Genomic DNA, 24,157 nt, shown 5'->3' on the forward strand with positions numbered 1-24,157 from the left:
ATTCATACTTGTCCGAAAGATAAATTTATTCCCACGTAGAAGATCAATGACTCTGACAATCGTCAAATAGGTCGGCGCGCGAGAAAAAATTGCTAGAACCTCAGTTTTCACGTTCGCTCGATCCTTCCTCTCTTTTATATCGCGTCTGAGTGCCAAAATTTTCTGATCAAATTAATTACCAAGGAAAACCTTCGCGTTATATAATCGAACTTCTGTGTCAAAATATTTATTATCGCGCTAATTAAACCGCGAAAAAGAAACTCAAAAATGAGTGAAAACTAAGTGACTTAGTTGCCAACCCAATGTTACAAGTATCTTTATTATTGGAGAAATTGTCTTTTAAATATTAATTTCCCTAGGAATAAGAACATAGACATCTCAGTACAACATACATCGCGCGAGATTATTACAGCAAAAGCACGTTATGTGTATAAGTTTTCACGTAGAAGCACTCAGGAATAATTAATTTTCCTGAAAAATTGTAATTTTGCAGAAACAATTTAGACTGCAGAAATCGATCTTACGAAGTAACTTTTTTATTAGACGAGTCTGTCGAGTAGTTGATAGAATAGTTTCGAGTTTCATAGTATACAAATAGTTGCTCCCACCAACACCATTAATCGCAACGTTCACAATGTTAGCAGGAAGTCATTACACACGATGCAATTGCGCAAGTAGAATTGCGTATCGACCAATTGCGATTCGCTACTCGGCGATTTTTATGCATTTCTGGTAAATATGTATAGAAATACTTATGGTTATTGCCTAAGTAAATGTACATAAGTATCAAACTTTGATCTTTGATAATCCCCGATCTGGAAAGCCAAACTATTAGTTTATCCAAACAGTCTTTCTTTTACAAACCCGTCTTTTACAACGATGCATCTCTATACAAACGTCAAATCTAATCTGTCGAACGTTGTGATCTTTATTTTGATAGAACAAAATGGATCATACGTAACTCGATAAAATAATGTAATTGTTGTGCATCCATTATTTCCTTATAAAACGAAAGAATACTTTTCGGACGGCCCAATATAAATTGGAATTCCAACTCAATTTTCTCGCGTGTATAACTTTGTATCAGATCAGAATTTTAATGCACGCCACGATTATCATTTCATCGGTGAAAGCAAAATAGCAAAAATTGAAAGAAAAATTCGACAAATTACGGAAAGGTTAGAAAACACTCCTGGCAAGTGTCACCATTTCCCACTTTCATATGGAAATCATAAATCCGCGGGAAAACATAGATCTCTACGTGTATTTAGATAATGGCAGAAACTGTAGGGATCTGAATAAGACGTAGTTTGACGCGAGAGTATATGCAATGAATATAAAGTGACTCTCTTCATATCGTGTCGTTGAAATTTTGCACAGTATGGTATCGGGTTCTTGGCGAGGTAGTTTCCGGGATGAGGAATAGCCTGGGTTAGATTGTCTGCAAACCTTCGCAGCCACGTCCCAAAAGAGACCCTACATATCCCTAAATAACATGAAAAACCCAGCTCTCACTTTCTTACTCGCATACTTTATTTAGACACGAAGAATGTGAAAACCGAAAAAATTGGCGTGTTCGTAAAGTTACGAAAATCTATATTTTCTATGTTCGATACAGTTCATCGTAAATCATCGATATTTCACGTTGAAGTGGTCACCACTTCTAAGAAAACTCTACATCTGGTCTTTTTAGTTTTCTCAAGCACCGAAGCGTATAAACAAAAGACTGCGACGAAGGCAAACCATAAACAGTAGACAGGTGACGTTGGCTTTAGGGTTTTATTGGGTAACACAGCTAGCGTGCGGATCTGAACCAGCTGAAATTGTATTCTTACTTATAATTACACTTCTATTTAAATATATTTTCTACCTTACAATTTATCCACGAGTTTCTCTGTTTACACATCGAATAACCTCAACATTTCATATAATGAAACTGCTGTTATTTCTGTATTTAGAGGTAGGATCACAATAGCTATTATTTTATTCTTTGGATAAATCTATCACACCGTTCTGAGCCGAAAAACCTTTATTGCACTTTCTTACATGGTCTAGGGATAAAAACAAAAGAATATCTTAAACCTATCGATTGTATCTAGAAGTATCTTCTAGTTACTATTTACTGTAACTAGCGCATCTGCACATAGATGGCGAGCGCGAACTCACGTTGTCATTTTCAACGGAAACAATACTTTTATGAAAGACAATCTTCATAAACTAATTTGTCTGAAGATTAGATTTATCTGTAATATAGAGTTGAAGTAAATGGTATCAATTAAAGTCTTGTGCAAAGCAGTTCCAACGCGGAAATATAAACGAAGAATCGTTTATTTGTTACGAGTTGCCTTTCGAATTCGAAATCATGATTCGATACTTTGTATCAGATACGCTTGATGCAGATTCGATTTTTGTCTCTCTATATCTACCTCACTCGAGGCGCTGCATTTCGATTGTCCAGTTATTTCCAGCGAAGGCTCCGCCTTTCATAAAGTCACGCTTATTATTAATCGTCATCCTCGAAGACATTTATTACACCTTTTACCAGAACCAGAATTTTTATCCCTCGTAATGAACGTGTACAAGATGTAACCATTCAGAAAATCGGTCATGTTTATCGCCCTCGTTAATTAAATATTCTTGGTTATCTTTCATCATACAGATAGAGTACATTTTTTGTACATGCACCTATATTGCATGTGTTGTATTTGATATATTAATTTATCGTGGAATTTATTTTCGAAATGAAGGGATGTAGAAATGATGTTTGCGAAATATGTATTACTTTTCGTTTAGTTGTTTTCTACTATTTCTATTTTTTTTCTGCGGAATATACTATAAAACCTGAGACGGGCTCGAATTATTAAAGTTGATATAAAATTGAATACAACATTTTCTGGAACGGTAATTTTATTATTTAAATTCTCTAAAATAAAAATTTCAATGATATTTACTGTACTCTCGCGTTTTATTATTCCGCAGAATTATATCCATTACCGTACAGTAATTTCAGAATACATCACACGCTTTATACTTTTTAAAATAGACAGACTCATCAAACTTTTACTTTCCCCCATCTGTCTCAGAATTTTCCACAAATACCAAAAGTTTTCCATGATATTTTTTCCCGAGTACCAAAATTACCAAAAAGTACTATCACAACTCTCAAATAACCTTCGCAAAGCTTTTTAAACACTCGTGCGATCTCAGCGCCAACAATCCCATTAGCCAACGGTTCTGACCTAACCTTAAAAAAATCCGTAAATTCGCTTCCTGATTACAAAAGACGCGCGTGAGATATGATAGCGGGAGCATTACGCGTGCACGACATGCGATACGATCCAGAAACTGATCAGAAGTAGGCGAAGAATTACAGTGATGTGCGTGTAACGCGGAATCGCTCTGTTTCCAACGACTGCGGTTGTATCGCGGATCAAAGAGATCGGATGAAACGTTGACAAAAAAATTCGATGGAGAGTACTTTGATCAGGGCGTGAACGATCGCGTATTCAGTGAAAGTGATTGTATCTACCTGTATAAAACAGGGACCTGGACCGAATGATGGCACATTCGAAGCTGTACTTACGAGACAAGCAACTATGAGGACGTTCATAGTAAGTAGAAAGATATTCTTTAGTGAATTTCTCAGACTTTGATATTTTACGTGGACGAAACTTTAAAACGACTTGCGAGGTTGCGAGAAATTTTTAGTTGTTTGAGTCAGGCCTTGTAATCGTGCAGAACACCTCAGTGTCTTTTGCAAATACAAGTGGCAACATTGGAATTGTGCTGTAGAATGTTACTCGGTAAAATTAATATAAAGATGGATAGAAAATTTAATAATTTGGTATCACAAATATACAAAACTTTTATTGTGCAAAGTGGAATATAAAATTTTCGAAAAAGCAATAATTTTACGTTGCAAATACACGAAATTATAATTATACGAAATTAAATATGAAACATTCGAGAGAATACTAATTTCATATTACACTCAAAATTATACTCACGCGGTAATTAAATATTTGAAAACATTAGTTTTGCGCCGCTGAGTATCTGAAAATTTTACTCCATCCAATAATTCGCAGTTCATTTTCAACATTTCTTGGGCGATATTCGCACAGCGGCCGCAATTGCATTTAACCCCCTGGCAAACTCAAGAAATCGATACCAGTCCTCATTGAAACTTCAATACTCCTGAATTTTAAACTATCAGCTTTTCAAGTTCCAAAGATCCATTTCTAAAAGGACCAACATTACTTCTTTTTCCTTCTTGAACCTAACTTACTTTCTAATCCATAGAAGAGCGGTCTTCATGAAAAATTCAAACCTTAAAAATCATTCGTGTAGTTCTGCCTTTTAGTGCCCGCCGCCATTGCTAGCGAAGTTGAATCAGGAAAGCCAGAGAAGTCGAAGAGAGGCGTTCTTCTAGGCACAGGAGGACTTGGAGGATCATCAGGAAGCGTAGACCTGGGTTCTAGTACTAGCTATGGCGGAATTTCTGGAGGATACACTGGAGGATTATCAGGAGGACTGGCTGGAAGCCTCTCGGGTGGACTTCCGGGACTACAAGGCTCTCTTAATGGTGGCCTAGTTGGGCCTCTGCCAGGAAGCCTAACTGGAGGATTATCTGCAGGGTTAAACGGGGCTGCAGCTGAAGGTGGGATTCGCACTATCACCCAACAAGTGCCAGTCGTGATTCCTCAACCCTATCCAGTGCCCAGGCCTGTCCCAGGCCCCTGGTACGTGAGACAAAATCTGCCTCTCGTCAGGGAAACTTCACTTCGTACACCTCAACAAACCGCACTGACGCTCCATAGGTCCGCAGGCATTTCTCAGGCTGTTAGAGTGCCAGTCTCAATCCCGCAACCTATCCCTATCGCTCAAGCTGTTTCTGTGCCTGTCTTGATACCTGTATCTTCAGGATCTATCGGAGGATCTGGTCTGACTTCTGGAGTCACTAGTGGCCTCAGCTCTGGTTTGAGTTCAGGTATCACTAGTGGTCTCAGTGGTAGCTTCAGCGGAGGGTTGAACACTGGTTTGGGATCCAGCTACGGATCTGGATTGACCTCCAGTTACGGATCAGGCCTGGGATCGAGCTACGGATATGGCCTAACCTCCAGTCACGGATCTAGCTTAGGTTCCAGCCTCGGCTCTTCTGGCCTCAGTGCTGGATATGGGTCAGGATTGGGCTCTGGTCTAGGTGCTGGCCTTGGTTCTATTAGCATCTCTCCTGGAGTTGGTTTAGGATCTGGATTGAGTTCTGGGCTTGGTTCTGGACTTGGAGCCAGTCTTGGCTCTGGAGTTGCCACTCAGGGATTGACTGCTAATCTTGGAGCTGGATACGGAGCTGGGTATGGATACGCTTCGTCTGGTGCTTTAGGAGGAGCTGCTCTGGGAGCTGGTTCTCTTGGAGGTGGGGCACTAGGAGGAGCCAGTACGATCATTATAAAGAAACACTAAACTGATGGGTCGAGCAAAGGCATATTGTACAGTTGGCGGTATCCACGTAAATCCCTTTTTTAGAGCTTGCGATAATCTTTATATTTTTGTACACTTTGATAAAATTATATTTTTGTACGATACTTAAAGTGTGACGTTGTTGATCAACCTCTTCACTAAGGCGATTATTCCAACATGCTCGCATAATTATAATTATTATGGGAGTGAAAATTATATTATTGTACAAGAATTGATTGCAAATTTCTAAGGTAGTGCATCGTTTCTTCAATCGCAAACTATAATTCTCGTGACATGGGATCGCGAAATAATGAAAATGCACGCTGAGATAGTATAGGTACCAAATTTGCTCCGAATGATAGGAGAAGGTAGGTTATATTAAAACACCGGTGTATAGACGAACAATGGTAGTTCTTCAAGCCGATTGGTCAACACGGAGCTCATGTGGGGTGGGATTACGTCAGGAACGATCCTTTCACGTTATAACGTGGAGCACCTCCCGAGCTTCCACACGAATCAGGTCATCGTTTCAAAACCAGGCTTCACCTCTCTGTGAAGCTAGGATGAAAATCGAACCCGGTTGTTACCTCACGCGAGTAACGAGAGCAGTCGATACATTTTCCAGCGCTTCTATCTTTTCAACATTGGAAATATAGATAGCAGTCGGTTATAATTTCACCTTGTGCTTTACTCAACTTTACTCAACATTTTATCGACAGCTGCTGTTGGTAATGCTGGAAACTAGTGTTATCAGCAGCTACCAGCTGTATATCGGATGCAGTGTTCTAACTTATCTACGTATGATAAGTAAATATAATGTATGGCAATATCATATTATTATTATTATTATTGAATTACTTCCTGCTAAAGATCGTATAATTTAAGAAAAAAGAAACAGATATTCTTTGGCTTACGTATTTTCAACGACCCAACGACAAAGAAGATTCAATTTGCACTCACCTGAAACAAAAAGAAAAGGAGGTCGGTCATTTATTACATCAATTCTACGAAACATCTAGATCTTACATAAATCAAATTGAACAGTGACAAGGGACAGTACGTCGGCATAAAGATAAATCGAATTCTCGGCGAATCAACCATTCAAATGGGATATTTTCCGTCATTTGAAGGACGAGCTAAAAGAGATTTCTTGTTGAAACTATATCTGCTACCAAATCTTGCTTATTTCTCCATTGGTATCGAGACGAAAAGGATAGAAACCAGAACACGGATGAAATGCGGAAACGGCAGGCACAAAGCCGTGTAATTATCGTTTTTCAGACACCGTTGCCACGTTGATTACCGCAAAAAGTGTCGTTGTTCTTGCGTGGTCAGTTCTCAGTGTTCTCCTCGATTCTATCGCAGGATGTTCCAATATTTATTCACGGTCACCAAGGATGTGACTCTATATGAGAAAATAGGTGTAAAATACGGAACCGAATCTCCTCGTACGAATCGTTCGCATAGCTGACAAATTTTTTAATTCGATTTTCACCGAAAACGAAACGCCGCATCTACGAAAAAAATATTATCATCCCCCTGTTGACTGTAACATAATTACTGGCATACCTGAACTACCGGGAAGCACACTACGTTTACGAGGCAAGCGCGGAACGTGGTAATTCTTTTTCAGCCGGAGACGGTTTCTCCCGCGGCTTAGTGCCGCTTGCTGATTAAGAAAGTTTTTGAAAATAAGCAGGGAACGCCGGAACGTATGGAAAGGAAGTTCCAGGTCCTCGTTAACGAGGTAAACGACGCTCTGATGGAACTGCTGATGAAAATTTTTACCCTCCTTTCTCTCTCTCTCTCTCTCTCTCTCTCTCTCTCACCTGCAATTTTTCCTGGCAATATGTTTTCTAATTTAAAGCCCATCTCAGGGTATAGCGGATTACGAAAGAACTATTATAAAACGAATTCGTGGAATTATCGCAACCGCACTTCGCGGGAAGAAGAAGATATAAGTAGCGCAAGTAGAATGGGGGCGTGCGTGGTCGGGCATATCGTTTTCGTCTTCAGAGTTACATCGTTTGTTGGTCTAGTAATTTCTAGAAAAGATTATTCATATTTATAAATAGCAAGGAACAGTGTACAGCAGGCTACATAGAATACACATATAATAACACATATGATAAAAATGCAAAATGTAGTAGATAGCATTGGGTTGGAAACTAAGTGATTGCGGATTTTGTCATTATCATCTAATGACAAAATCAGCAAACACTTAGTTGCCAACTCAATACAAAGAAGGAATTTAGCGTAATATTTAAATTTGGTAGAAACATAGCAAAAGTTTGTTTTTCGCTTGTGTTGTATCCACTATAGAACGCTATAGATCACGATAAATCACTCTACCCTACAGTGGTAACTGCCATAGCAAATGATTTTTCATTTTTGTGAATTTTGATGTAACTATAACACGACTTTGACACGTCGCATTAATTTCTCTCTCCTTTTTCTATTTCGACGTAAGTATAAGGTACTATATGAACCTTAGTAGAGATGCTACTACGTAAAAATGTCGATAAAAAATTCAACACGTCAAGTAGCATTGTCGAAATATTTATAGTCGGCAGTCTATTGATATAATGTTTCAGTTTCTTAGGACGAGGAAATAACGTCCATTGTGGGAAATGACGGTCGATGGTTTTGCATACTTCATGTTCGGTTGCGGTTGCGGAAACTTGGTATACAATCGGTGAATAAATTTGTAGCCACCGTAGGTATCGACTTTCTGATCTTTCAGCTGACTTCCCGGAGACCGGATAAACTTGGATTATTTGTCATTTTATTTTTCCAAAATCTAAATTCGTTCGTGGCTCCATTAGAAAACTTCGTCGCGTAATGAAATCTTCGTTCCAAGAACCAGCGTACAGAAACAACTTTGCGAATGCAACTTTCAACTTTACTTTTCTTATTTTCGACATCTCGGGGCCAGAAGTTTGTTGGCAATGCCCTTAGAAGATGTTTAACTCGATTTTAAATTATCTTCGGGTCCGAGACATCGACTTGTGCAATTCTCGTAACATTTATCCCACTACTTCGAAAGCAAACCTCACCAATAATTACTCACGAGTATCGTAGTATCGTGGCTAAATAGTACAAATGGCCTAAGAAGTATCGGTTGAGCCACAAACAATATTGTGAAAAGGCCTAAGTGCCGTCAGGCCAAAAGGGTCTGGAAACCTCAATGTGTCGTCGGTCCTTCAATCGAATAGTTACACGGAAAAAAGATCTACGTGACCATGACTGCGGTCGGTTGCGGATCACGTACGTGGTGGGGCTATGAGAAAAGACAAAGGGATGCTTAAAGAAGAAGGACCAACCAGTCGTTACCTGAGAGTCGAGTCGTGACGAGTCGTTGCCTGAGAGTCGAATTGTGACGAGTCATTGTTACCTGAGAGTCGAGTTGTGACTAGTCGTTGCTACCTGAAAGTCGAGTTGTGACGAGTCATTATTACCTGAGAGTCGAGTTGTGACGAGTCGTTATCTGAGAGTCGAGTTGTGACGAGTCGTTGCCCGAGAGTCGAGTTATGACGAGTCGTCGTTAACTGAGAGTCGAATCGTGAGGAGTCTAGAGTAGAGTTGCCGAGTTGTTATGAGTTGTGAGTTATCCATTTAATTGTCTTAGCGATAGCACATTACTGCATTTACTTCACGTTAAATAACCATCGTTTCCTGTTTAATCCAATGTAAATAGATCCATCTATCAATAAACTTATCATATAGGATAGAAATCATTGGAAAGCCTAATTTTTAATATTTTTGAATAAATAACATCCTATAAAATCCTATAGTATTACAAAACCGGGAAATTTAATTTTCAAATTTACGAGACATTCACAATTTTATGTAAGAACTTTCAAGAAACATTCAATTTAGCATCGGTCGAATTTACTTTAGCTCTAGTTTTAAGCAGTAGGATTGAAAATTAATCTTGAAAGTTTGCTAGCATTTACAAAGATGCGTATCTTTTTCGTGGAAAGTCTGTAAATGTCAACGGCGATACCCGAGCGAAGACTGTCAATTACGTTGATGATGAAAGATCGAAGGAGACCGTTTCGTCTCTAATCTCACGTAGATCGCGTGCAAGTTTAAAACTTGCGGATACTCGATCGACTTTTGTTTGCAAGACAAAATCGAATTCGAGAACCTCTTATCTTCTCTAACGCGATAACTGGCCGAAAATCTGCTGTCCTGCAACTCTCAAATATTCTGCTTGAAACATTACTCGCTTCTCTTTCGTTCTCTGAACGTATCTTAAACTCGACAAACGTATTTTCTTAATATCTCACGAATAATTTTATCGCAAACTTAGTCACTCACTAACGCCATTTACTGATCTAAACATACCTAAATTTCAATTTTAATAATTTCGATCTACAGGAATTTTAATAATTCCGATTCAAGAATCGTACTAACTTCGATTCACCGATGTTACAATAATTTCGATAAACCTCGCCAATAAGATACATCGATAAAGGACATACAGCAAACAGATATTTGTTTCGTCGATACATCGCCATTTCGTCATGGAAACGAGAAGACAAAGAACTAGAAATTCCCCATTTGCCATCTGCTTGAACGTCCTCGATCGCCGAGGTAACACAGGTGTCAGCGATTAATTAATTAAACGGAAACGTTCGCTCTCGAATAACAAAAGCAGAATTAACGAAACTGCGACATACCATTGAGATCCAACGCGGTCACTCGAACAATCTCAATTCCGGTGTAATCAGACCAGGCTTGGCGAGCGTGCCTCGGCAAAGACACCATTAATTAACGAATTAAACTAACTTGTAATTACTGAGGGACTAACTTGACACCAAACAGGCCGATTTATTAGCAGGGAAACAGTAGGTTGCAACTAAACAGTTTCTCAACGGCACCTGCATCTCTGTGTCGGACGTCGAGGTGCAACGACGTACAGCTGGCCAGGATTCAGTTTAGCCGTGTAATTACAACTTTTCTTATTAACCATGAGCGGTTCGTTCGCACGTGACACGGTGCCAGGTGCTTCCGGTTCGTCGGAAGATCTTCCCAGCAATTTCCACTAAATAGTCGATCTGTCGATCGCTAATCGAGATAAGCACCGCGCAAGTTGGGCTGTGCTTTCAGCCAAATTCTCACGATGTTGATATTCCTCGAGATATCGCAGGAGAATCACTGCAAATTTACTTGCAGTCGAATTTTTACGATTTCGATGATCTTGATATAGCAAAGAGTTTCTTATATATTAAATTAATTACTCGTTACGTGCGATCGTTACATTTGAATTTGTTGCGAATTATCGACTAAAGAGCAACCGGTCAGGTCAAACCGATCGGTCGATATCGCGTACCTCGAATGAATTAACGCTCAAGGTGGAGGAGGTTCAATAGATCGAGTGTTAGAATAATCTAGAACTGCATTTGCATTTGTTGTATAAACGTAAAGTGTGATGCTGTGAACACGGCGGTCGTAAGATCTTGTGTCTTGCTGGTGCTTTCCCGGGGTTTTTTACCTGACCTCGGAGTCATTAGGTTTACAGCTCGGGGAGGACATATAATTCGGAGTTTCCTAAGGAAGGGAATGGGCCTGTCCGTGCCACAGACGAACGGCCACTCAAAATTCCGAACAGAATTCTTCTAAAGATATTTCAACGGTTAGGAAATAATTAAATTGCAAGGAAGAAAGGAAAGGATATGCATTTTACGAAACAGTTGGACTAACGGCGAAGTAGAACGGAAGTTGGAAGGGAAATGAAAGAAGAAGGAAATGTAATAACAATGACCGATGCAGCTTACCGCTAAAGCGTGAACGTTAGCTGATATCAATTTATCGCATGACGTATCACAGTACAACATCGTACTGTGTGCACATGTTAAGGAAGACAAGGGGGTGGTTTACTTGCAGCACCTTCCAACCCCGTACCCGTCTTTCTCAACGTGACAGCACATTCGTGCCGTGTTGAACGATGTATCTATACCCGGTGGTGTATCCGAAACGATATTTTTCAATGTACAATTTTACATGTACTTTACCACCCGAAGGTACATTGTTAAACGTCTCTGAAAAATCGTCCAATATTTTTCTTCCTCTGTGATACTCTTAATATTCTCCGAACGTCTTTCTATCGAGTATCTTTCGTTCTTGTAGTCGACGATAGTGGCGAACGTTATCGTTGGAACAAATTGTTTCAGCTGATCTTCCAAAATTGTACATTCCGAGCACGGGCGCTCATTAAGCTGTTATACGGTCTTCTTAAGCAATTTTGCAAGCTCGCGATCATTGCGCACCTATGAGAAGATCGCAGTGTAGCGGCACACGAGCTAGTGGACAATTCGAATCATGTTGTTGCTTTGCCTCGGACATACATAATATAATAATAAATAAACTTCGGGCAAAACAACGTCGCTGCTGCGTGCAGCCGTCAAACAGAGTCAAATTTAAATTTTCCGGCACTGCCCCGACCAGAAAAATAAACGAACGCGATCGTAAGGCGACCAGTTCTTCAGTCTCAGTCTCGAGCGATTTTATTAACCACCAATACACAGTCTTTAGCGAATCAGTTAGTACCAAGCGTCTTAGCAAAGTTTCTCTGTATTTATCAATTATTTTAAAACACATTTGACGGTTTCGGCATCGAGTGATCTCGTCGTTTAAACCACACGACCAACCATCCTCTACAGTAGAAATGCACAGAATGAGTGTAACGTGGAAAAATATATAAAATGTTCGAAATGCGGTACCCGTCACGATCTTTGCTGACTGAAATCACTGGCCGATTGTAAACTCCAATCTTCTCATTCTCAGGTTGGCAACTAAGTGACTGCGGATTTGTTGGTTAGGTGGTATTGACAAAAGCCGCAATCACTTAGTTGCCAAGCCAATAATTACGCTCGTGAAATTACGGATTTTCCATGAGTTCCCATAGTCCAGTAATCACGTTATACAGGGTCCTATTGCGCTTCGACAAGTATCGAAGCACCCAGTGCATAAGGTAGAACCCACACGTGCTCACACGTGTTTCTGGATCCACGGCTATGCATTCACAGCATCGCCTACACATTTAAAAAAGCGTGGAACAAGCGAGCTCGATCAGCCACGGCTGATGAACCCTGTGTCAGCCTTCTCTCTGTGTGTAGCGCAATGGTCGGGGGTTGTTTCACAGCGGCCTGTGACTCCGTGCACTATGGACACGTCGATGCGCACACGCGGGGGTGTTCCACTGACAGTGATCAAAGACAGCTGACAGAGAAAGGGGAGTCAGAGTGAATGAAGATGGAAGGAACAACATGGCGAGAAGGAAGGGTTGAAGCGAGCGGATAACCATACAGCGAAAGCAAGGCCAACGATAAAGAGAGAGAGAGAGAGGGGGGAAACAAAAGGAACAGACAGGAGGGTAGAACGATTGGTGGGTGTAAAGGGTAAGGGGAAAGAAGAACAAAAGGGCAAAGTAGAAAATGAAGAGAAAAGAGAGGACGAAGAGAGGAAGCGGAGGATCGCAAGAAAGGCCAAAGGAGTAAAAATATCGATGCTCGTTGACTGCGATAGCTACCATAATTTTTAGTAGTATGCCGTGAGATTTTACGCGTTTAGGGGAGATTTTTAGGGCGCGAAAGTACACAGAATGCACGTAATCTGGAAATTTAGCAAATCTAAATGTCTAATCTAGCGACTTGTAAACTTTACGTTGCAATCTGTTCATCGAGCTTTTGGAAATTTTAACGTCTAATCTAAAAATTGATCGAACCCGAAGCCCAAAGTGGAAAAATTCGTCAAATCTGTATATCTTGTTGAAGTAATTACTTCAAGAAGGACTATACATCTTTTCTTTTTTGTGTATCCGTGACCTGAAGACCGCTGTTACGAGGAGAATAGAATTTAGTGAAACAAAAAAATATTCTAAACGAGAAGAGGTCCATATTATTTGTGGAGGAAAATGTAAGGTTGGCATGATCACTAGTTCCTACATGCAAAGTTGGTACCACTTCTTTTGTTTTGGCGTCCGCCACGTGTTAATCATCTGAGTGCATCCGGTGTGTTCATATGGCTGTACATAGAAACTGAATCTGTGTGAATCAATTAAATATCGAACTCCAAAACCTATTTAATAACATTATTGTGCCGTTGAATAAAAATTTCCTTTTGGATTACAAGGTCTAGAAACAATAGAGCTATAAGTAGATTTCTATTGCTGTTTCTTGTAGCCTTCAGCTACAGCTACGAGGTTAACTTTTTGGTAATGTCCTTTGCTAGAAATATATGAACGTGCTCCCTATCATAGCTTCTTCTATTGTATTGTAACACTGTAAGAGTGAGGATCACTATAGTTATACCTATACCTATACCTATTTCAATATACTTTTCTATCACAAATTCATCCACTCGTTCCTCTATCAGTCAACCTCAACACATCTGGCTAGAGAATCCAATTTCTATCAACTGACTATTTTATTAAAACAGCCGTATCGATTTTCTCTGCCCGTATCGTAAAGCATGAAAAAAGGTAAGAAAAGAGAAGGGAACGATACCGCCAATATGATATTCAAGAATGGTAATATTATTGGTTGTACCGGTGGGATGGGAGGAATAAAGAAAAAAGAAAAGAACGAGACAAAAGGGTATCACAGGAGTGCAGACAAGTACAATGGGAGCCAGAAACAAAAGGAGGGTGAGACAGAAGCAACGGGGTATATGGTGAATAGATAAAGGATTAGAAAACAGTAGGAAGTCAAAGAAAAATCAAAGGAAATGAAATGATGGGAAAACAATGAAATTTAGAATTCTCGATGGATCGGCGAAAGCATTGTTCGCAAAACGTATTGTAAAAATATTCGATTGAACAAGAGGCAGAGTTGGAATATTGAAAATTATGATAGAAAAATAATGTTTCCAGAGGATAAAATTCTGCGAGCCAACCGGAAACTTTTAATTACAAATCGCAAATCAGAGTGGTACCGCAAATATATCGAAAGAAACATACGTCGAAGGAATATCTCTGGAGAAAATATTTTAAAAGATACGTCTCTTTGTACAAATATTTCAATCGTGCATAATTAAGTACACTAAGAAGGGTTTGCGTAGAGATTTAAGCGAACCGTTGGCTAAAGGTTTAACTAGAGCTTTGGGTGGAGGTTTGGGTGAAGGTTCAGGCTAAGGTTAAGGTCGCGGTCGAAGTAGGGTGTGCGACTGGCTTCGATGCGATTGCACAGTCGGCGAGGAAAAAGAAGAAAATTTCGTATCCGACGAGTTACCCGACGAGGCAACTATTAGGTTGTCCGAAAAGTTTCTTTCGTTTCGTAAGGCGATAATAGACGAACAAGAATTTCTGTTTTATATTATTTTATCGAATTAGGTACGATCCATTTCGTTATATTTCTAATTATTACGTTCGTGCATAATTCGATAAACTGATATAAAACAAAAAACATCGTACGTCTATTATTTCCTTACAAAACGAAAGAAACTTCCCGGACAACCTAATATGTGCGTACATAATACTTTTACTATTTAAATCCTTCTTAGCGACGCAATTTTATTTTTCGATTTATCATTTCCACTCGTAGACATATCATTTTTGAAAATAGTTCGTATATTTTCCACGTAATTTTGCGTTAGGTTTCTACTTTTCTCCAGCGCCTATTTTTATAACGTGGGAAATGAAATTTTTGTTGAAGCTTAACTTAATATCCGAAAGAAAAGAACTGTTAATTCAATGGGAAAGAATTCCGAATATTTGCTATTGAAACTGACAAATAAGAAGATGAAGTGATGTGCCGAGAAACAAAGTTGAACTTGGACTATGCGAGCCAAAGGTGGGCGAGTGGGAGAAGCGATTGTTTTCCATCGGCGATCGAGTTGAAAAGTTTCAGAGGTTCCCTTTGTTCGTGAAACTCGGGCACATCGCGATAATAAACTCCGTGGCTGTCGTTGATTTCAAATTTCATTAAAAACTCTCTTCATTCTTAATAAAACCGGTAGACAGCTATATCTGAGAAGTTTTTCGTTGGTTTGTTGACGACATTCGATCTCATCCAATTACGAATGTCTTCTAAATAGAAGAAAATTCTTTCAACGAATCTAATTAATTGATTCTGCTCTGTATTCAATTCTAGATACATCGATTGGTATTTACTATCGAATTGGCTATAGTAAATTTTGGCAATCGATACTGCGTACGGGTAACTCGACGACAAAGCTGTATAGAGTTATTCACTTTACGCGGACGTGTGAAAAATTTGGAAAATTCGAGGTAGAGTTTCGGCAGAGAGAAAATTTCACGCGCGAATATTTTATTTTTTATTGTTTCCAAGTAAACTGACAAATTAATATTTCAACGGATACACCGAGTCCTGGACTTTTTATTTTCTTATTTTTCACATTGACAAGATATTTTTTTTTTTTTTTAATACATCGATCGTACGTTCATCGATCATCCGTAGCTCCCATGATTTGCGTGTACCTATTGCGTGTTCACCAAACGAGAACTTGAATTCTGTGGAAAAATATCTAGCAGAATTATTGGCTAAAAATCTGATCGGTAGAGAATTAAAAAAAAAAAAATGTCCTCCGGTATAATTTCGTAAAAAAGAAATCTCGAAAAGCGTGCGTATATCTTTCGATTCTCTGGACGCACGTTGCCTCCGACCACGTGTCTGCCTCGAACGTGGCGTTGACCCTCGTAACCAGTATTACGGAACAATCACGTGGTTTCTCGGTCTGTATACTGTTCAGAGTGTGAGGAATAAAAATAACGGGGCGAAAATTGGACCAGGCTAGTAGGATTCCGAGGTGAAGGTTGATGGAAAAGGTTCTAGCTAGTTTCTCCGAAATTGAGGTTAGGTTTATCGCCTAGAGAACCTTCGATTGCCATTTGGTAGAACAGATCGTCGGCAATGAATGTGCTTGTGTGGTTCTATATATCGAATGCAGGAAACAAGCAGCAGTTAATCCTAATACAAACAATTTTTTACCTACATTCGAGGAAAATAGAAAAATATCCTGAAATTTTTACGTAAAACTTTGCTTTTCAAGTAGTTAGAGTTCTTTCATTTCTATAAATAATTTATTATTCTTACGTCTCTAGTTTTTATCTATCTCTTCGCGAGATTGTTGAGATATGTGTAATTTTATGTGATACACTAGATTAGCCGCGTAGTAGTGACACACGTATATGAGTATGAGTGTGTGGAAGTATGTGCGTGCACAGCGTCTCGTAAAACACATGAGACAAAAAGAATACTGAGACGTGTGCAAATGTATATCGACGAAGATCTTGTAAATCGCATATTAAATAAATCTGAAACTATTTTTAAATTAATTCCAAGTGTTATCTAATTGTTGCTATATATTTATTTCGGTGATTAAAATCCACAATTCTCAACAGAGACACAAAATTTTCGAGGTATTTTATGGTAATGAAGTATACGTTTAATATGGATAGAGATGTAAATATAACACGATGTAATGAAATATAAATATAAGAAATATAGATAGAAGAATAAAGTGATTCAATTTTCCTTCCTCTTTCTCATCTCTCTTCTCTTTAAACTCGAACGAAATTTCCAAGATAAAAGTCCATCAGTTTTATTTTTAAAAAATGTTGAAAAGTAAAAAATTTAGTGAAAATTCCCAAGATTTTTCGGCTTCTATTTATAGCGATTTATCTTTAAATATAAAATCAAAACGATCATACACAGAGAATCTTCAAAATACAATGCAAACGATTAAAAATAAAATAAAATAAACAAGATCATTTAAAATATAATTCGGTAAATTAATACAAATTGCAATATCATTCTCAATGTGAAAGATACATATATATGTACAAGTATTTGTTAATGTAAAATATTATCGGAAATTGAAGTAGTCCGGGTTCATGAAAATTTGGAAAATTTCGGATTTCCCAGAAGATTGAAATTCAGCGATGAACTTTCAGCGTACGCTTGCGAATGGTTTCGCGGATAGGCGAGCAACTTGGACGAAATCCTTAAAACATCGAGGGAACACATTTCTAAATAGTTTTTCAATAAAACGAAAAGATCACGTGGACCGAGATTTCTCCCGGGAATAGAGGACTCTGGATTCAATATTAAAGCGGAATATGTCGAAACTGCGGAGTGATTTGCAGAGGAAATCACGTTGAATTTCCGTCGACTTCCTCATCCGAGCGTATTTCATATTCGCTTCGAATTCAACGTACTGATAAAGGATCCCCTTTTTGTATTATTCGTTTATCTTGGCGGTAAAACTGAATGATCGAACAAATCTTCCATCTAAATCTGTGTTCTAACTAATCAATCAATTTCTCTCTTTTACAATTACTCTTCCTTTATTTACTTTATTTATTCGACCATCAAGAAAGAAAACAATCGACAAATGGAACTATGTGTTTAGTAGAAAAATAGTATCGGTTGTGTTAATTTCCTTTCTTTTATGATGAGCTCCATTTAGCTTACTTGTTGTCGCTTGGAAGCGATTAATATGGAACAAATTTATACGTTTAATGAAACAGTAGAATTTTTAAATGGTTATCGAGAAATCTAATTATCCGATTCATCCATTGGAAGAAAAATTTACAAAACTTATTTGCAAATAAGTATGTTCTAAAATTCATAGCAATTCTCGCGTGATTGATAGGAAAGGAAGTGTCTCTTGCTTCCAGTTAAAAAGTAAAAAACGTTAAAAATTAAACGATTTCTACAGAATTTCCAAGATTTTTCCGCTTCTATTTACAGCAATTTTTTTTTAAGTATAAAATATTGAAATGATCACCCACAAGGAATCTTATAAAAATACTGTAACAACTAGATTGGCGTGAAGCAAAATGATTCGACTAATATAATCGAGTTCGATGTGAAAATAGAATAAGCGAAATATTCATTTCTGTTCCGGATGAATTAATGCGAGACACATAAAAATCCATGGGAAAGTAGTGTAAGAGAATTTTCATGCGAACATCACGCGAATTTCTATGGGATACAAGATGCAAAAAATGCAGAGAAACGTTTCGTCTCTTCGTCTGTGCGGTAGATGAAAATTGAATTTTTAAAGTAGACTGACGAGAAGAAGCATCGTGTGGCTGATTTAATTTCGGGGCACACGTTCTCTCGCGAGATGGGGTTTCTTTCGATGAAGGGGGCGAGAAAAGATTCGAATAGATGGACGTAGAATCAAAGTAAATAATATGAAAGGTGCGCTTTCTCTAGAAATTCTCGGGAGAATAAAGGTGTAACCAAGTGGTAAACACTTTATGATGATTGAGGAAAAAGGAGGAAAAAGAAAACACTTTCGAGAAATGAACGAGAAAATTAAATACCGCCATTTCTAAATTTTATTGCGAAGAGAAGCAAAGTAGAGATAATTGTCTTTTTTTTATGGTTACAGCCCTGGAGAAATTGCAAACTTAACAAATCTGAATATCAGAGACACGGTTTAAAAATCTAAGAATTTTCGAAGCTCTATCGAAACCCAACAAGTTGAAAAACGTGACAAGCGTTACGAGGAAAGCATAATGTAGATATAATTGTATTTTTCTATTTAAATTTATGGTTAGTTCGTTTAATTCACCTCGTGCCGAAGAAATTGTAAAATTAAAACATTTAAATATTAAAAATCGAAGAATTCTTAGGTCGTATCAACACACAACAAGTGGAGCGCCCCGAATAATTTACTTGACCCCTTCATATTCTCCCCATATAGAGTCATGGGGGGAGGGCGGTTGCTCTAGGCAGATTTAAGAGCTGGTTTTTCAGCCAATTAAAGATAGAATTATAGAAAATCTTTTACGGTATCGAGATCGAGATGGCGACTGGTTTGGCGGGGGTTGGCCATTTTGCAAAAGTCGAGGGCACTCGATGACCGAATCTAATGATAGGGTTCTTGAAGAGTCTTGGAGAGGATTTTTGCTAATAGAGTACAAACAAAATGAAGGGGTCGACAGATGTACTTCCTCTCGTGAAATTTTATCGAAATTTGACATTTTGTCGATTGCGGATAAAAGCTCCGACCTAACCTAAGATTAGATACCCTTTTTTATCGAATAACAATTTTTATTGAAGAATTTTATTTTTGATTAAGTTAGACATAGATGAAATTATTTAGTGAAAAACATTATTTGGTGAATTGTGAATCTCGGAAACTCTGAAACACGTTAAAAGACACATGCAAATAATCATGAAGGGCGCGAGGGCACTTAAGGAACCCCACTTGTTGGACATTAATAGGGGATAAAGGGGAGGGTACCGGCCACCTGATGCCACGCTACTGCGGCATCGATCCTCTAATCCAGTGATTCTCAACCGATACTACTTATATCTTTGATATACAATATCGTACAATTGTTGGCATATGAATAATTTCTACGTGCAACGTACCACGATAATCTTCGTTTTAAAAAATCCTTATTTATATAAGGAAGAAGGTAATACTCCGAACGATACAGAAATTTTCCAAATTTTCTTCCAATCGTTTACGAACGGATCAGAGAGTCACTGCAACAAACTACACGCTGTTCTCCGTTAAAAATTGCTCTCTGCGGCTAAGAAATATTTTTATAAATAAGACAGACATCTTCAAATCACGATCTTTTCTTTTATATTAATTTAATATCAATCTACTATTTTAAATTCTTATCTGGGTATAACAAACTTGTTTGCATCAGCTGATGATCCAAATAAGCTCATACGAAATAGAAATTTCAAATTTTACTTTCTGTACCATACTATGCCATTCTATAGAGTTGGCAACTAAGTGATTGCGGATTTTGTCGTTAGATGGTATTGACAAAATCCGCAATCACTTAGTTGCCAACCCGATACATTGTAACGCACATTTATAAGCAAAGTAAATGGCCAAATAAAACTGCAAAGTACACTACCTCGTCTATTTAACATTTATATTTCGATAGTATAAAAATATTTATAAAAAAAAAAAATCTTGAGAACCACTGGCCCAAACTACCCCACCAACGGTCGCCATGGCGACCGGCAATCCCCTTCTGTTCGTGCAAGGAACCACACAGTCATGTTTCCACCACCTCGTTCAACCCTGGCATAGAAGAGTGACGTCAGATGATAAACATTAACCGTGGCGTAAACGTAACCCCCTCTGCTGAACGTGCACGCTACACTAATTGGGGGTTGTAACCACGCTTTTTGCCCGCATGGTCAGGATTTTTGACCGATTGGCCGGCTTGAGGCTCGGGGCTGGAACGGAACGGTTGCTCGTCAGGCTAACTTGGGGACAGGATCGGGAAAGCTGAATGGTTTGGCTGTTTCATAGGGGCGGATTTCGGTGTCTCGGCGTCGAATGACGGGGTGTACGCTAATATTTCCTCGGAGGAGGTTCTACACCGTACTCGATCGGTTATAAATATTTTCTTCGAGGAATTAGATGGGTCGGATGGAAATTGTCATTGGGGTTGTTTCTCAAACTTTTATCCTGCTTATCGAACAATAAGATTCATTTAAATATCGTTCATTTTTATCTTTCAAGGAGCGTAGTTTATTTTTGGTTCATTTTATTTCTCGTATGCGAATGTTATTTTTATATTTTGCTCGCTGCATAGTTTATTCTTTCATTCCCAATATTTTAGCCCGAAGCCGTTGTTTCACGTTATAAAAACGAAATTTTGTAGACTTCAAAGGAATAGAATCCTCTGTCGTTGCATTCCACCGAATTTCAACCGACTACTATTTAGGGGTTGAAATTTTGTATAATTTTCAAACAGCGTGGTTTTCTCCCGCTAAGCGTATCTCAAATATTTCCTCGTCAAATTTTACGACACGCTTTGAACTTGCCCAATTCTTTTCTCAATTCTTCGGGGTTTGAAACTTTTCAGGGCCTGGAAGAAATAAGATTTTTTAACGTTTACCAATTTCTCGCGTCTCAAACGTTACTTACCAACATTTTAGGACACCTTTTAATTTCTTAAATCTTCTTTCTCAGGTCCTAAAGGGTAGAAATGTTTCAAGTTAACAAGTAACAGCACTTTTTATCGTGTTTTGAATTTCTGTAATTTATGAAACTCCGAGGGGTTGAAATTCACTCAATTTCGAAGACATCTCACTCTGCCCCTTCCTAAGATTTTACGACACACTTTCAACTTCTCTAATTTCCTTTCCAGCCCTTCTAGGGGCCTTCACATTTTTTAAACGACCAACGTTGTCACTGAATGTTCAAGTTTAAGTACTTTTGTATATCGTATACGTGTTTGGACGAAATTTCAGGGCAGCAGTCGAAGATTTAGCTTCCATAATATGGCTGCGTGGCCGAAGCGAAAATTATACTTTAAAATACAGTTGGAAAGAAAATCGTGTTCTTTCCTTAAGGTACATCCTCGTCATCAGCATTCTCTATGATGTAAATGTCGTCGTTCCGCGTATCCGGCAAATCTTTTCAAGTATATTTTATCGAGTTAAATAAATCCTTTGAAAGTCGAAACACTTCTTCCGGTAACGAAGTTTCCCTCAATCTACGGTAAACCTGTTACTTCCCGCTTTTTTTTTTAATTTCAAATTTCTTTGTCCCTCGTAAGAGATCTGAATACGATTTACAGTCGATTGCGAAGGTTTTATACGTTCCGACAAATTTAAATTTGCAGATGTAAATTTTTGGACGTTTGTTTGTAACTTGCTAATCGTGCGAATGGTTAAATATTAAAAATTATTTTGCTATTTCTTTTAACGCCATCGAAATTTCTTCCAACATTACGTTACGTGATAAAACGAGCGAAACACAGCGGTTTGGGACTCTAGATGCAGAACAGCAGTTCTAAAAATGTAGTTTCGAGAAAATATTAAAGTTGCCTGTGTGAATGGTGGGACAGTGACACGTTTATCGTCTCTACGTTTCCTTTAAACGAGATTACGCCGTGCAATATCGTATCGAAATCTGATTACTTAGGATAGTGGCATAAAAGAAGTTGGATATAATTCTTACAGCTCACAGTACGATTAAGCAATGCGATTTACGTGGAATATTCAGCACTTGTTTGGGTTACACGCTTCACAACATTCGAATCGTTCGACATCGATTTTTACAATAGTCGCGACGCCGTTCTTAGACTTTACTGCACGTTCCACGTTGCATTATTGAAGTTTCCCATTGGAATCGAACACAAAGAGGGATACAAACTCTTTGGAAACTTTAAAGTAACATATCTGAAAGGAATCGTTGACGAGTTTAGAGGAAAAATCGTGTTTGTTTGTTTCCATTTTGTAAAAATAAGCAGCGGATAATAAATTCTGATAAAATCGTATCTTTATACGAATTTCAATCCTATTACCGTCTTCTTACTTTTTAATTAAATTATAAGTAATAATTATAAGTAATTATGTTCTAAGTAAATTAATTATAAGATAGAATTTCTATGAGTAGCTTAATTGTATCTTGTTATATTTTATTTGGGCTAAATTTATATCTATGTGCTATTTCAGTTGATAAACGTAATTATGAATTACGTATACAGTCGAGTAATTTAGCAGTTTATTAATTTAATTCATATAATTCCTGTGGTTTAATTTTATGACAGGATTTCACGATGAATTTAACGAAGACAATACGGAAGATGGGAAGAATATAAAATCGAGTTGTTATTAAATTTGCGCGCGATTCTAAAGCTCTCGTTAATCCTAACAACGTTTGCTCAAAGCAGTTTTCAGAATTATGCGAACGTAAAATGTAGAATGAAATAAATGCAAACGATGTCTGACTGATGACCGACTGTTTCTACTCGCCCCACGTATCTCTCTTGTTTTCGCGTGTTTCGCTCCTTTGTGCGAATCTATTTATTTCATGTTGAGAATCTTCGACGAAGCTTTGTTCCACAACGATATTTCTACCTGAATCGCGAAAGATTTTTGAATATTTAGATATTCATATTAAACAGCTTTTGATATTTAAGAATTTCAAATTTACAGATTCTAAACGTTAGACTCTTTGAACTCTCAAATATTTAAATATTTAAGCTTTCAAATTTCCTAACCTTTATGTTTCTTACTTTTTAGAAATTAGAAGGAAACTTGACATATAATTTTTCCCCCTCTTACTCAATTCTTTTCCTCATAATTTCAATTATATTTCTCTTTGGCGCTTTAATTTCAATCTCACTCGACCGACACTCGAGAGGCAAACAAAATTCAGAAAACATGTTCATTCTAACTGTAATTCTAACCACCGGAGAAATCAAATTTCTTTGAAGCCTCGTTGTTACAAAACCAACGAAAGTCCACGCAATGTTAAAAATCTCTCTTTCTTTCTCTCTCACTGTTTCTCTCTCTCTCTCTCTCTCTCTCTCTCAAGCAACAAAAATACAAATGGCAAAACGTAAACGGAAGAATGATTAGACGAAGTGTATCACTGAAAGAGGACCAATAAAATAGGAAAGCGGTGATCGATCGCGTGAGAATGAGAGTGAATGGATGGTGGAATGCGTTATTAGTTTTATCCAGGACCGCAGCAAGCCAGGAAATTACGAATTCTAGGCGAAATCTCGCAAACACCGGATCCACGCTCGTGTAATTAATAACAAGCGATGGTTCGTTGCATGTATAATTTCATTTTAACCGTTGGCCGTGTAATTCCCTGGACCAGGATAAAGTTTAGCGTGCAGTTTCCACGGTTTCTTTTTGTCCGAGAGGATTTCGATGAGAAGCAATTTGTTGGACAGCGGAAAACAGTCTTTGCTTGCTGCTGGAAACTTTCGCAAGTCGGAATG

General features: G+C 38.1%; 2 protein-coding genes across 2 annotated transcripts in view; both read left to right on the forward strand.

Moving 5' to 3' along the window:
• Positions 1 to 24,157, forward strand: part of LOC126874861 (FK506-binding protein 5-like) — a 169,682-nt gene that overhangs the window by 26,237 nt on the left and 119,288 nt on the right. The gene's annotated exons all lie outside the window — the stretch shown is intronic.
• Positions 3,597 to 6,406, forward strand: LOC126874730 (fibroin heavy chain-like). The gene is made up of 2 exons (XM_050637089.1): positions 3,597 to 3,611; positions 4,348 to 6,406. Exons 1-2 carry the CDS (start codon positions 3,597 to 3,599, stop codon positions 5,458 to 5,460), a joined length of 1,128 nt encoding a protein of 375 aa, XP_050493046.1. The 3' UTR covers positions 5,461 to 6,406.

Source organism: Bombus huntii, chromosome 16 (assembly GCF_024542735.1).
Source record: "Bombus huntii isolate Logan2020A chromosome 16, iyBomHunt1.1, whole genome shotgun sequence".
Taxonomy (NCBI): Eukaryota; Metazoa; Arthropoda; class Insecta; order Hymenoptera; family Apidae; genus Bombus; species Bombus huntii.